Source organism: Doryrhamphus excisus, chromosome 22, assembly GCF_030265055.1.
Source record: "Doryrhamphus excisus isolate RoL2022-K1 chromosome 22, RoL_Dexc_1.0, whole genome shotgun sequence".
NCBI lineage: Eukaryota > Metazoa > Chordata > Actinopteri > Syngnathiformes > Syngnathidae > Doryrhamphus > Doryrhamphus excisus.
Genome location: NC_080487.1, coordinates 7,520,634 through 7,536,569, shown reverse-complemented (window position 1 = coordinate 7,536,569; position 15,936 = coordinate 7,520,634). Strand labels below are relative to the sequence as shown.

The 15,936-nt window shown below is 41.0% G+C and overlaps 1 protein-coding gene across 1 annotated transcript in view; it reads right to left on the bottom strand.

The window, feature by feature from the left end:
* tox (thymocyte selection-associated high mobility group box) overlaps window positions 1-5,916 on the bottom strand; it is a 28,834-nt gene extending 22,918 nt beyond the window's left edge. Inside the window, exon 1 of the mRNA XM_058062584.1 lies at window positions 5,365-5,916. Within this exon, the coding sequence (XP_057918567.1) occupies window positions 5,365-5,469 (105 nt within the window). The 5' untranslated portion in view covers window positions 5,470-5,916. The remainder of the gene's footprint in view (window positions 1-5,364) is intronic.
* Window positions 5,917-15,936: the final 10,020 nt, after the last annotated feature.

The following is a 15,936-nucleotide window of genomic DNA, read 5'->3' as shown; positions in this document are numbered from 1 at the left end:
TTTATTACATTTTTTACATGTTTTTATTGAAGTCATTTTTTTACATTTGTTTTTTGGTCAGTTTTATTTTTATGTAATCATTTCATCAACTTTTACACTTTCAAAATTTGAAATTTGAAATTATTTTTATTATCCATAAATAATCCATCGGCTGCACAAGTGGTTAGCGCGCAGGCCACACAGCTAGGAGACCTGGGTTAGATTCTCCGCTCTGGCATCTCTGTGTGGAGTTTGCATGTTCTCCCCGTGCATGCGTGGGTTTTCTCCGGGTACTCCGGTTTCCTCCCACATTCCAAAAACATGCTAAGTTAATTGTTGACTCCAAATTGTCCATAGGTATGAATGTGAGTGTGAATGGTTGTTTGTCTATATGTGCCCTGTGATTGACTGGCCACCAGTCCAGGGTGTACCCTGCCTCTCGCCCGAAGACAGCTGGGACAGGTGACCCTTGTGAGGATAAGCAGTACAGAAAATGGATGGATGGATAATGAAGACAACAAAAATAGCACATAAGAGTACTGTTTATTGCTGGTACAATGCTTTAGCTATTAATGTAAGAACTGGTTATTATCCAGAAAGCCACAGAATATCATATCAGCTCATATCAGCTCTTTAATGCGTTATTTTTGTTCATTAAATCCGTCCAAACAAATGTTGCAAGTGAACCATGGCAACTGAGGCGAGTCTGGTAAAGTGGAGTCTGAGGTGAATCTCGTCTAATAATTACTACTACAGTCACTTTTATTGCAAATGTTGATCTGCAATGGAAGGAGAACATCAACATCAAGCTACAGGACGGTTGGAGGGGGAGGAGCAAGCCATGTTAACCACTACACCACTGTGCTGCAAGAGAAAAACTACTTTTATGATTTTAAGACTTCAAACTCACTGAAAACATTGTTATCCTGCCTGCAAAGAACTCTGTGTGTGTGTGTGCGATAACACCATGCTGGATTGAAGAAGACACTAATCTCAGGTTGAAAACCCTCTCATCATCCAAGGCTTCTATTCCCTCCAATCCATCATGGGAAGTAAAAACAACAGCCAGAGAAACAGAAGAGATGTTTCCCTGTCACACGTAGGAAAGACAGGACATTGCGCCTATCAGATATATCTTACGTAATGGAACCAGTGTCTTTAGGTTATCGGCAAGGGCCAAAAGGCATAAGTGCATGATGCATCTATTCCAGTAAACCATCATGGATGCTTGCTTTCAATTCCTACTTCAATTTCAAACACTTTATTTATCCCTCAGGGGCAATTTCCTTCCAGATTCCTTCCAGCATCATCAGCATACTCATCTTACAGGTTCAAACAATCTGTTCATGACATTGCTAGGAGAATATACTGTACATCAGCCAGTTTAAATGTATGACCTGGTGTACCCCAGGGGTCAATACTGGGACCAAAACTGATGCTTTAATAAAAACAGATGATCCCTGAATCTCAATAAAAGTAAAATGAAGTTATTTGGTAATACTTATATCCAGCTTATTGTGTATATGCGTTATATCCAACATACATTTCCCTGATTGAGTAAGGAACTGCAACCATGCACTAAAATGAGTCATTTCAAGAAAAAGCACACACAGTTGATGCTTACAAAGTACAGGGAAGAGGAATACTACTGCAATTACTCCTCATTCTGCGTTTCTTATGGGACTAAAATATGACATAGTCCGTACTCACTCACAGGAAGTGAATGCATGTACCAATTAGCTATTGATGCGAAACCCAGAAGGGGGTAGGATTGGAAATGGTGCATTGTAGTATGTGATGTATACCAAAGTAAAACTTGTGTACTATGAAAGCATTAAACTTTTAGGTGTACTCTTCTGCCTCGCCCGAGGACACTTGAACATGGCTATGGTAGAATGGAGGATGGAACCAGCAACCTTCACACCCATGGACTATATCAGAGTGTAGAAATAATATCATGCTCCAATACCTGGGAGTCATTCTAACTCCAGCCTTTGTCCAGTATCCATGTGTCAATGAAACTCGGTCTTTGTCATCGATTACATATAAGCCAGTGATACTCGGGTCTTTGTCAAGTACCCGTGAGTCAGTCAAGCTCGAGTCTTCACTGAACACCTGTAAGTCAGTCAAATATTCTTTGAACACCCGTGAGTCAGTCAAACTTGTGTAAGCTAGTGATTTTGAGTCTTTGTCAAGTACCCTCGAGTCAGTAAGAAGTGTATTTTTGACGTGCATCACTGATACGGACGCCGAGCGTTGATGATGCACCGGGCAAAGCTAAATGTGTTTCACGTCCAAAGCATTATGGCGATAAGTTGAGAGCGGGCTGTCATGGTTGATAATCACATGCATGATGTTGTACTTATACATGGAATCTTTTAATTGTGCCGAGGATTTCCTCCACTCAAGTCAAGTGGAAAAAATCTGGTGCTGCAGCTATACATGAACACATGTGGAGGACACGCCTCCTCTGTTCTTCTTTTACACAACCTTACCCTTCTTGTTCCTTTTTCTTCCTTCTTCATCTGACTTTTCCTCTCTTTCTGCCTTACTGTGCTGCCCCAGAGTGTCTGGCCCTCTGGTCCAGCACACAGTAATATGATCTGGTCTATCAGGCCGACAGAGCCATGAATCAGAAGACACACAGACAGAAATATAGTACAAACCTTATGGCCCCACCCCCACTACAACCACACTCATCTGCAACATCCCTACCCCCAACAACCCCTCTCTCTCTCTCCCTCTCTCTCTCTCTCCATTCCCTACCCCCCAACCAACCACACTGCTAGCGCTCCATCCACAGCCTCTCAATCTTCCATCTCTACCTTTCCTGAAACAAACACTCTCTGACAACTGCGTAGATGCATGCAATCACGTCATCCTTTCACAATAGAGGCTGCAGGTTGCCATGTTTGACAGTACGTTCGTCCAATCAATGCATTGCTAGCACATTACATCCAAACAGCAACAACGCCGTTAGCACATCTGGAGGTCACAGGTGAATGTAAAGCTCCTGCATCCCAATCAGGCATCAATGGCCTGCCTCTGGAGCTCCATGCACGTATTAGTTACAATAACATGCCCACAGGCTCTCCAAGCACCAAGTCCACTACTAGAGGTGCACGTATTTATAGCATCGTAGCCTCACAATTCACTTTATAGGTGGACATTATTGTAAAGCAAGCAGTGGCATTTCCCTTCAGGGGTCGCCACAGCAAATCAACCGCCTCCATCCAACCCTGTCTTACACCCTCATGTCCTCCTTCACTACATCCATAAACCTCCTTTTTGGTCTTCCTTTTTGGTCTTTGGTCTGGCCTCTCTGACTTTATCTCCAAGGCCTCTAACATGTAATGTCCCTCTGATGTACTCGTTCCTGATCCTATCCATCCTGGTCACTCCCAATGAGAACCTCAGCATCCTCACCTCTGCTACCTCCAGTTCTGCTTCCTGTCTGTTCCCCAGTGGCACTGCATAAAGACCAAACAACATGGCTGATCTCACCACAGTTTGGTTTACCTTTCCTTTCATTTTAGCTGAAACTCTTCTATCACACATCACGCCTGACACTTTCCTCCACCCGTTCCATCCTGCCTGCACACGCTTCTTCACTTCCTTTTCACAATCTCCGTTGTTCCGAATTGTTGACCCCAAGTACTTCAAATTCTCCACCTTCTGTATCTCTTCTCCCTGTAACCTCACTCTTCCACTTGGGTCCCTCTCATTCACACACATATACTCCGTCTTGCTGGGGCTAATCTTCATTCCTCTCCTGTCCAGGGCAAACCTCCACTCTTCTAGCATCTCCTCCACCTGTTCCATACTCTCACTACAAATCCCAATGTCATCTGCAAACATCATAGTCCATGGAGATTCTTGTCTAACCTCATCTGTCAGCCTGTCCATCACTATAGCAAACAGGAAGGGGCTCAGAGCTGATCCCACCTCCACCTTGAACTCTTCTGTCACACCTACAGCACATCTTACCACTGTCTTACAGTCCTCATACGTACATGTCCTGTACAACTTGAACATACTTCTCCGTCACTCTGGACTTCCTCATACGCTACCACAGTTCCTCTCTAGGTACCCTGTCATAGGCTTTCTCCAGATCCACAAAGACACAATGCAGCTCCCTCTGACCTTCTCTGTACTTCTCTATTCACATTCTTAAAGCAAATACTGTATCTGTCGTATTATTTTGAGCCATGAAACCATTCTGCTTCATTCTAGCTTCAACTACTCTTTCCTAAAACTTCATTGAATGGCTCATTGGCTTTATACCTCTGTAGTTGCCACAGCTCGGCACATCACCCTTGTACTTAAAAATGGGCACCAACACACTCCATTCTCCTCCATTCCTGAGGCATCTTCTCACCACCTAAGATCCTATTGAACAACCCAGTCAGGAACTCTCCTGCTACCTCTCCTAGACACTTCCATACCTCCACAGGTATACCATCAGGACCAAGTGCCTTCCCACTCTTGATCCTTTTCAATGCTCTTCTCACTTCATCTTTACCAATCTTTTCTACTTCCTGGTCCACAGCGGACACCTCTTCCACCTTTCTCACTTTCCTATTCATCAACTCTTTTTCCTTAACATCCATAGAAGCAGACCTGACTAGGGATGCCCTACCTGGTCAGAATTGTGTTGGCATGAACTGATGAAGAGATGAAACATCTGAGACAACCACAGTCTAATCACTCCATTAATCCAAACATCAAGCTTCGGATGAATCCACTATGAAATAATGGTTAGCTGCAGCCTTAGTATCATGTAAATAAATTATAGAATGGCGTGTTTGTTCTCATGATTGTGAATCTGTACGTCATTTCCACCAAGGTAATGTACAGTAGCTGTTTTTCCAGGAAGAATCGCCTACAACATCTTAGCTGACCTAGCAAGCGCCTTAGAAAAACATCATTCATCCTTATCTTTCTTTTCAGTTCTTCATAATTTGATCTTTCAGAAAACAGAATGGTGGTAAAAGTCTTGTAATATGTTTTCATACTTTTCTAGAACTGGAAATCAAATTCCATTTACTTGAGTTGCAGTTTTCTGACCACGACCTTTGACCTCAAGATGGAGAAAGTCTAAGCTCTGTGGTCAGAGAGGTAGCAAACATTTCTAATGTAGCATATTCCGGTGCTTGTTTAAGCTTAATTACAGCGAAATCACAGTCCATCACCATAGACAGGGAGAGCAGTGTCTGCCTTCATTAAATCCAGCCCAATAAAGTAATTAATTACCATTTAATTGGCAGGGCAAGACAGATGAATACCCCCACAGTTAATTCAACAGTGGGGGGGGACACAAAGGTGACTTTCATCATGCAGACAATGAGTAACACAAGAAGGTTCCTGCTCGTTTGTGTTCCCTACCTTGTTGGTCCCGAAGGCCGGGTCAGGGTAAGACAGCTGTCCCAGTCTGGTGGGGTCTGACGCGGCCAGAGGCTGAGGGGGAGGCGGGTAAACTGTCACATCCATGGTCCCTTGTACATCCACTTATCCCCGCTCTTCTTTTTTCGTCCGGTGGGCTTTTTTAAATGGATTGTTTTTTGCTTACACAAAGTAAACCTTTATGTAGTTATTTTTTTAAACGAAGTTAGAAGTCCCACAGCGAACATAAGGAGAAACATCTACGAGTCTCTTCGGAAAGCAAACGCCTCTCTCGTGAAGCCAAAAGCAGGCTTACAAAGTTGGAAGGCTGCTCTCCACGCTGGTTCTCCTGCTCCGGTCACCACAAAAACATTCAAGTCTACGCACTTCTTCCGAGTCGGAAATTATCAACACAAAAACTCACTTCAAGAGTCCCCCCCTCCCCAGTAAGAGACGAGGTAGTACCGGCTTCAACGCTGCTGCACTGCGGCTTCTTACTGCTGAGGATGCCGCTGCGTGCTGGAAGCTCCGGCACTTCTTTGCCCACCACTCGTACAAAAGCTTTCACCCAAAGCTAGCATGCGTTAGCCGTGGCGGATGCGGAAATTACACCTTTTACCAAAATAAGAGCACCCCTGTCAATCCAGTTTCCTGTACAGATATTTTATGTTGATGGTCCTGAAACAATATTTTTTTCGTTGAAAGTGTCATTATATTTTTCACAAATAAGTTGACTTTATTTGACCTAAAATGTTATGAGGTTAATTGGCGACGCCAAATTGTCCATAGGTATGAATGTGAGTGTGAATTGGCTGGCCACCAGTCCAGGGTGTACCTCGCCTCTCACCTGAAGACAGCTGGGATAGGCTCCAGCAACCCCTTGTGAGTATAAGCGGTCGAAAATGAATGAATGGATGAATGTTAGGATTTAAATTTGTGAAGCCTTAGGACATAAACATATAAAATAATTTTTATTTTAGCTACCCAGTGTTACACATATACAGACCTGATGAAAATCATAAGACCAGTTTGGTATTGATACTATTGTTGATGCTGTTAGCACATTTACCCACTGATGACGCAGCACCGGGAGCGTGTTGCCCAAGCATCCTTCCACATGGTCATGGCAAAATGGAGGATCGAACCAGCAACCTTCAAGGTACTTTGTCACTGTTAGCACATCTACTACTGTTGACGGGGGCCGGTATCTTAACCCAGGGATACTTCCATGTGGTCACGGGAGGGCGGATGATTGAACCAACAACCTTCATCTTAAGAGACAACCACTGTACCACCTGAGCCGCACTGCCTCCATACGGTAAAGAATGGATATTTCTGATCAGAAACAATCAGAAGTCAAATATATTGATACTATGGATATGAAGCGTGAAACAAAGACAGAGATTGTGTATGAAAGACACACCATTCACTTCAAGCTAAACTAGATTGTCAGTGCCTGACGCACGTGTGCCACATTACACACACACACACACCGCAGTTAAACAGATGGTCAAAAATGCACATAAATACAAATGTAATACAGTCCTACATAGATTTATACTCTATATTGGAACATATCTCTGTGACATATGTGCGCTATATATGCACACCCCCCCCCCACACACACACACCTCAGAAAAGTAGCAGCTCATGCACATTAGTGTTTATTGCCTACACCCATTTAGATATCATTAAAATGCATGCTCTTAGACTTTCAATCTGTCTCACTCTCACACACACACACACACACACACATGCACATACTATGTAGTGAACATACATACAGTGCCTGCCCATCCCCCACATACATGCATACATATATGCACCCCTCCCCTCTGAAAAAGGCATAATTCACTTCCACATTCTCCACCCCCACACACACTTCCTCTATATAAAATGCCACACACACACACTACAGAACACACACGTGCACACGTATGCGTGCACATACACACACACACCTTGCTTGTGCTGTAGCTGCTCTGTGTCTCCATCTCATATAGTTCTCAGATTTCAATGCATGAGCTTTCCAACATATAATGTAATGCACTGAAACATCTGAATGATGGCTGTCTCCTCATGCTGGGGGATTACATTATAGATTCATAGCACAGCAATCCACTCCAGGCTGGAAAGACAGCACTCAAACAGCCCTATCGCTATCTGGAGTGGGACACAAGATGAAAAAATGCCCAGTTACCAAAACGCTTTGGTAGGGTTTTATTTTTGGGGGGGACAGAAACAAGTGTCGTATGATTTCTGAGATGGTCTATTACTACCAAAATAAAACATCTTTCATCTGTGTTTGCTTTATTGGCGATGATTCCTGTCTACTGGCCTTTGCCCGGCCTAACAGCAACTAGCCTAGCCTTCCCAAGGGCTGTGAAGTCATCTGCCCGTAGTTTCATCAAATACCCGTCCACTAGACGGCAGAAGGTACATCACCATCTAACAATCTAGTTTAGCTTGAAGTGAACGGTGTGTCTTTCATACACAATCTCTGTCCTTTTTTCCCGCCAAATATGAGTAGCATCGACACCAAGGTTAGCATGGCTATAGGGGTGGTGGACATGTTATTTTTGAAAAATATCAATTTTTTACCATTGGGGGGGTTGACATGGCTCATGTGGTGGTGCCGTTGTCTTCCAACCTGAAGGTTGCTGGTTCAATCCTCCGTCCTCTGTTGCCGGTACATGTGTATGTAAACAAGGTGAGTGCACTGCAGCTTTTGGCTATCTGAAGCAGGCCGCACATGCAGGTAATATTTCCAATGCGTGTAGTGAGAAGATGAAGGACGTTATTGATGTAGCGTGCGTACCGCTGATGCCTTTCGCACACTCTAGCTGTCATGGCAGCCCTCCCCCGCACAATTCAATAATGGATGTGTTTCTTTTTAAATGAAAGCTTAGAGTCTATTATTGTATACATATTTTAGGATTGCTACATCTCCCTACTTGGTGGAGTCGCTTGGTTTTCTTTGGCTACGGTGTCATGTTTGGTGCCATGTTTATAGTATTTCCATGCAGGGCAATTGCTGGTCATAAATCAATAAATCAATGAATTTCTTGGGATTTTTGCAGGTTCAGATTCCAAATGTACAAGCTGTTGAGATCCCAACAGGACAAAAAAAAGTCTACTCCCAAAAAATCACCAATTCATTTTTTGGGCATGTGTTGTTATAAAAAACACCAAATCTCTGCTATTATTATTAACACTTAAAAGCTCATCAAAAGATCATAAATGTTCGACGGCTGGTCATAAATCCATCAATTCATGAATATTTTGTTGTCCTGCAGGTTCAGGTTCCAAATTTACAACCTTTTGAGAACAAAACAAGTCTCCCCCCAAACAAAAAAACCAACACATGAATCAATTTAACCATTTAAACCCTCAACAACATGTAACCAAGGCAACCAATCGTCTTCTACAATGTAAACCCTTCATTATTTATTATTTATTCTTCTAATGCTTCTATTTATTCTTTATTTATTCTTCTAATTTCTATATTTTGTACTGTCATACTGTCTTGCACTGAAAATGGAGCTGCTGCAATTTCATTCTACTATATGTAAAATGACAATAAAGGGCATTCTGATTCTGATTCTGATTTGATTCAACAAAATCACGATTGTTGCTTGGAAAATACACACATTATGAGTTATTTTGGTATTTTGGAATCTCTTCTTGGGTATCTCTGTGTGTGGCTTCCACATTTGGCTTCCATTATAAGTACCATTTTCAGTGCAGTGCAATGAAAGCATATGTACTGTGTTTGCATACGTTTTTTAGGGTTATTTTTCATTGTGTGCAAAAATAGTCCAATGTGTCATACTGTTTAGAACATCTCCACATTGGAAATAAGCATGAGAACAGGCGAGTGGATTTTGCTAGAGAAATAACACTCAATGCAAGGTGTTTATTTTTTACCATCAAACTACAGAACACACACACACACACACAGTCCTCTGTTGTGGCAGTCTGGTATTGGATGAATGACAATTCCACTGACTTCATTTGCACATTTTTAGCTGAGGGTTGATGCATCATTCAGGGCTATTTTTCCCTGCTGTCACACTTTTACACCCCGTCTCATCATTATTTCATGCATTCCTATTTATTATGCCACTGTGCTGCACACACACGTGCACATACATGCACACGTACATGATATATCCCGTCACACTTACAAGCACCAGGATGATTACTCCATTACACTAAATACTTTTATTTCATGCGTTCGGTAAAATCACTCCTTCATTCACCAGAGCTTTTCTTCTCTAATGGAAGTACGGCAGTGACAAGCACCTTCCAGAATGAGGTTAGTAGTACATTTGAATATGTCGTATATTATTCCACAGTGAAGCACATATGACATAATGTTTTATAAAACTACAAATGTCTATTGACCAGTTTAGCTCTGTACATTGGTCACTAGGTCCCTAGTGTGACTCCCACATTGGGTAATAGAAGAGTAAAGGTGACTGTAGGGGTGTTATGTAATATCTAGAGGGCTCTAATAATGTTTAAAAAGTGGACTTAGAAGGCGGTAGAGAGGTTTCATATGCCTAATATGTCTTATAATGTCTACTGTATTGGGTAATAGGAGAGTAAAGGTGACTGTAGGGGTGTTATGTAATATCTAGAGGGCTCTAGTAATGTCAAAAAGTGTACTTAGAAAGAGGTAGAGAGGTTTCCTATGCCTAATATGTCTTATAATGTCTACTGTTTTGGGTAATAGGAGAGCAAAGGTGACTTTAGGGGTGTTATTTCATGTCTAAACGTCTCTAATAATGTTAAAAAGTGTACTTAGAAGGAGGTGGAGAGGTTTTTCATATGCCTAATATGTCTTATAATGTATGTCTTATAATGTTTACTGGGTAATTTATTGGGTAATAGGAGTGTAAAGGTGACTGTAGGGGTGTTATTCCATTATTAGAGGGCTCTAATCATGTTAAAAGTGCATTTAGAAGGTTTCTATGTCTTAAATGTCTTATTTTCTGTTATTATGTCTACTACATTGGGTCATAGAAGTGTAAACGGAACTATGGGGTGTAATTTCACATCTAGGGGGCTCTAATAATGTTACAGAGTGTACTAGGAAGGTGGTAGAGAGGTTTCGTGTGCCTAATATGTCTTATAATGTCTACTGTATTGGGAGTGTAAAATATCCCATGAATACAGAAGGAATCCTACGTTGCAGAAATGGACTGATCAGGCTGGGATGTGGAAGCAATAAACGGCGGTAAAGGAGGGATGACTGTACCTGCATATGTTTTTAGCACGTGTTGCTTGGCAGAAGAATGGAATGAATGATGAAGGGGTTGATGATGACATTTGAAGGTAAAGTAATAATCCCTCCAATTCAATCACCATATCGTCACGCTTGAATGACGACTGTCCTGAGTCCAAAAATATGCATATTCATGCAACGCATATGGTAGGTGTTTTCGGGGCGTCTCAATGAAGTATTTTCCATCATAAAATGTCAAAGATGTTGTGTGAATGCCGAGAAGCACAACAATAAAATACCTGCTCACAACCTGTGTTCTCTGTGCTGCTGTAGTACGTAGTAGAGTACACATCCAATACTGCTAGATTAGAGTAATGTTGTGGCAAGCAAGGTTAGAATGCGTGTACAGTATATGGCGTTTTGCGTGTAGGGCTGTGGGGGCGTGTCACTAGGAAGCTGGGGATGACCTCGCTTGTCTCGCGTGTGAGGAAGAAGAGATAGCATGGCTGACAGCCCGTCACTTTGCATTCACTGCAGCCTGACAATAACACACACACGCACACACACACACACACACACACACTGTTTAAACCGGGCGTGTCCAAAGGGCCTTACAGTAAAAATAAAAGCATGCAACTTTGACACTTTTTTTATTTTGATTTTTTGATAATGTAAGGTTTATATTTTATTATTTTTATATTAAGTGCACATCAGCTTTGTCGTATGCTGTAGATGAAAAAGCATATGATTAATATCTACTACTAATATCTCCTATCTATCTATTAATATCTTTCATTTGTTTTCCCATTGTTACTCTTTATTCTTTTTTCTAATATTTAAACTTTATTCTTAATCATCTTTGTACATTTTATTCACATTTTATAACTTTATTCCCGTAATACGATGACTTTATTCCCGTGATATGATGACTTTATTCCCATAATATGATTACTTTTTTCTCGGAATATGATTACTTTATTCTTGGAATATGACTTTATTCTCATAATACAATGACTTTATTCCCATAATATGATGACTTTATTCCCATAATATGATGACTTTATTCCCATAATATGATAGATAGATAGATAGATAGACTCCCTTTATTGTCATTGCACAAAAACACAGTAGTGAAATTGCCAACGAAATGTCGTTGCCTGGCTCCCATATAATAACAGACACAAAAGAAGATAAGTAATAATAAATAATAATAATAATAATAATAATGTGGAGAATAAATAGATATAATAGACACCAAATATGAACAACAATTACTTTATTCTCATAATATGATTACTTTATTCTTGGAATATGATGACTATATTCTCGGAATATGACTTTATTCTAATAATACAATTACTTTATTCCCATATTATGACTTCACTCCCGTAATATGATGACTTTATTCCCATTATATGATGACTTTATTCCCGTAATATAACGTCTTTATTCCCATAATATGATGACTTTATTCCTATAATATGATGACTTTATTCCCATAATATGATGACTTTGTTCCTGTAATATGATGACTTTATTCCCGTAATATGATTACTTTATTCCCGTAATACAATGACATTATTCCCATATTATGACTTCACTCCCGTAATATGATGACTTTATTCCCGTAATATAACGTCTTTATTCCCATAATATGATGACTTTATTCCCGTAATATGATGACTTTAGTCCCACAATATGATGACTTTATTCTCGTAATATGACTTTATTCCCATAATATGATGACTTGAGCTTAGCTTTAAGTTTCCTTACTGACTTCAAACAGTGACCATTTGTCCCCAAGAGTAGAAATAATGAAAAAGCCATGCATTAAATGACGACACTAAATATATGCGTGAAAGAAAGTCAGCTGGGGTAGGCTCCAGCTCACACCTGAACCCTGAACAGGATAAGCGGTGGAATGTCACAATTGATATGCGTTCACTTATTTTGCAGGTGTTTCCTCCCTCTCGCTGATAAAACTGCTCATAAAAAGAAAACGTATAAAAAACAATATTTGACAAAATAATCAATGCAAAAAATCTTTTTGAGGAATATTTCCGTTTATAGTATAGCGTTCATCATATTTCATGTTTGTTGATGTCCTGGAATACAGTCACGGGCAGAAGATGCAGAAGGAGGCAGACAGAGAGACCAAAGGAGAAGAAATGGAGCGCAGCACATCAATCATTAGGATGATTATTATGGCAGTTGGCATGGCAACAACCTCCCATCCCCCGCTCCCCTCCCTTCTCTCTCAAATCAATGGAAATGTACTCAGATGGGAAAGAGAGTGGAGATGGCGCCAGAAAGCAACAGCAACAGCACCAGCGTGAGTCATTTCGTGACATCGTCCTCTGTGTCGGCCATGCTGCTTCACCAAGGAGGCTGGGCTTCCACGGGACGCCGCACGGGGATTTCCAGCAGGTGGTTCACCTGGCCGCAGACGGCACGCCCGACCACAACCACCTTACTCGCATCCAACGCTCATATACGCCACAGCGGGGAAGCTAACGCAATCAGTCCCAAGAAAGAGCTGCCTTGGTTAGCGTCGAAGGTCCGACTCAAACCAAACGGACTCTGACCCGGGCCATCATGCTAACAAATTTTGCCGGGCGATAATTATGCTACCAACGATTATTGATAATCGACAGCATTTCTTTTGGAGAGCATTTTTTCATTCATTGTCATGAGAGGTGTAATTCCCATCCCATCCCATTGTGTCTACTATATTGGGTAATCTTAATCGTAATCTTAGGAGTGTAAAGGTGACTGTAGGGGTGCTATTTCATGTCTGGAGGTCTCTACCTAAAGTGTATTTAGAAGGTCATTCACAGGTTTTCTATGATTTATATGTCATGGTTTCTCTTATGTCCACTATACTGGGTAATAGGAGTATATAGGTGAATATAGGGGTGCTATTTCATGTCTAGGGGTCTCTACTCATGTTACAGTGTATTTAAAAGGTAATTGACAGGTTTTCTATGACTTATATGTCATGTTTTCTTTTATGTCTACTATATATGGTAATAGGGGTGTATAGGTGACTGTAGGGGTGCTATTTCATGTCTATAGGTCTCTCCTCATGTTAAAGTGTATTTAAAAGGTCATCCACAGGTTTTCTATGACTTATATGTCATGTTTTCTCTTATGTCTACTATACTGGGTAATATGAGTGTATAGGTGACTATATGGGTGCTATTTCACGTCTGGAGCTCTCTACCTAATGTGTATTTAGAAGGTAATTGAAAGGTTTTCTATGACTTGTATGTCATGATTTCTCTTATGTCTACTATACTGGGTAATAGGGGTATATTGGTGACTATAGGGGTGCTATTTCATGTCTAGAGGTCTCCACTCATGTTAAAGTGTATTGAGAAGGTAATTGACAGGTTTTCTATGACTTATATGTCATGGTTTCTCTTACGTCTACTATATTGGGTAATAGGATTGTATAGGTCACTATAGGGGTGCTATTTCATGTCTGGAGGTCTCTACCTAAAGTGTATTTAGAAGGTAATTGAAAGGTTTTCTATGACTTGTATGTCATGTTTTCTCTTATGTCTACTATACTGGGTAATAGGGGTATATTGGTGACTATATGGGTGCTATTTCATGTCTAGAGGTCTCTACTCATGTTAAAGTGTATTTAAATGGTAATTGACAGGTTTTCTATGACTTATATGTCATGGTTTCTTTTATGTCTACTATATTGGATAAAAAGAGTGTAAAGGTAACTGTAGGGGTGCTATTTAATGTCTGGAGGTCTCTACTTAAGTTAAAAAGTGTAATGAGAAGAATCTATGCTCTAAGTACATCCTTGGGGTCGATGTCTACCTTTGGTACAGCAGAGAAAAGAGTCGAGTACTTGCAAGTCCTAAGTAACATCGACCATTGTGATGAATACTATTTTTAAAAATGAGATAAAAGCTTCTATTGGGTGTCAGGGGATGGGGCGGAGGGGGGTGGGGGGGGGGGTGTGATATGAATGACAAGCAGCTGCAGCCCGGATGATGGACCACGTGAAGCAGGTGGGAGGCTGGTGAGTCAAACAGAAATATTGGGTGTGCAGCAGACTGAAGCAAATAATAAAATATCTTTCTGGCTGACATTTCACCAAGTTGAGGGCGATGTGGGGAACTCTGCCCCTCTTTCTCTTCCTGTCTCTATCTATCTGTCTGTCTGGCCGCTTTCTGGGTCTTTGCTCTGACACAATTACACTTCAGCTCCTATCAGCTCGCTGGATGCTCCACTGCACCCCAGGAATGGTTGGACGCACACACACACACACACACACACACACACACAACAAAATCATGTTGGAGCATTAATAATATGCATACAGTATCACATGTACACTTAATACTTTGTGTTGCAGGTTGGGGTAACTAAATCAGAAAGAGATGCCGTAAAATACAAATGCTCTTTGGCTGGAAAAGTCCAAATGACTCAATTAGGGGCTAATTTGACTAAAGTGGTTGTTTTATTCGGGTCAAGACAAGATGACATCACGTTGCATTACACTACATTGCTGGCATTCTAACAGTTTGCATGTTAGTATTTGATCTATTTTCATAGATATGAACTTACATAGCCTGCTTGCACCGAGTGGGGCAGTGCTAAGTATCGAACAGTTGGAATGCTAGCTTGAGCCATCTTCATGAACAGTGACGTTGGTAACGCGTTACTCTTGCATAACCTTTTTTCCCAGTAACGAGTAATCTAACGTGTTACTATTTCAAAACAAGTCATCTGATTTAAGTCACTTATCCACTCAATCTGCGTTACTATTGTAGTGGCGGCTGAATAACGTGAGTCGGGATGGCTGCATTCAGTTAGACGTTTATTTTCATAAACAACATGAGGCATTCACTGTACTGCCGGCAGACCTTGCTTGCCATGTGAACACACAGCAGTACTTCCTTACAACTCTTGTTCTACTCCCTTTTCTTCCAACCCGCAACCCGACTGCCCTCCAGTGTCCACAACACGAAACAGCAGCTTGGGACAACATACCCAACGCCATGCTAGTTTTCAGCAAATAGAAAGCCAACTTTCAACTTCAAATTCAACATTGCAGATGTTACACCAATAAAAATAGTGTTAAGACCGGTTGTCGTTCTTTGGTGAAAGGACGTTGCAGGCAGCCGCAGTTGAGTAACTGAAAAAGTAATGAGTAATGTAACCTTGTTACTTTCAAAATAAAGTAATCTGTAAAGTACCCAAATTACCTTTTAATTCCGTAGTCTGTAATCTGATTACTTTTTCTTAGCAACTGAGGCATAGATATGTAGCAGTAGCATGGGATTAAGCAGCATGTTAGCATTTCTAGCATGTAGCAGTTA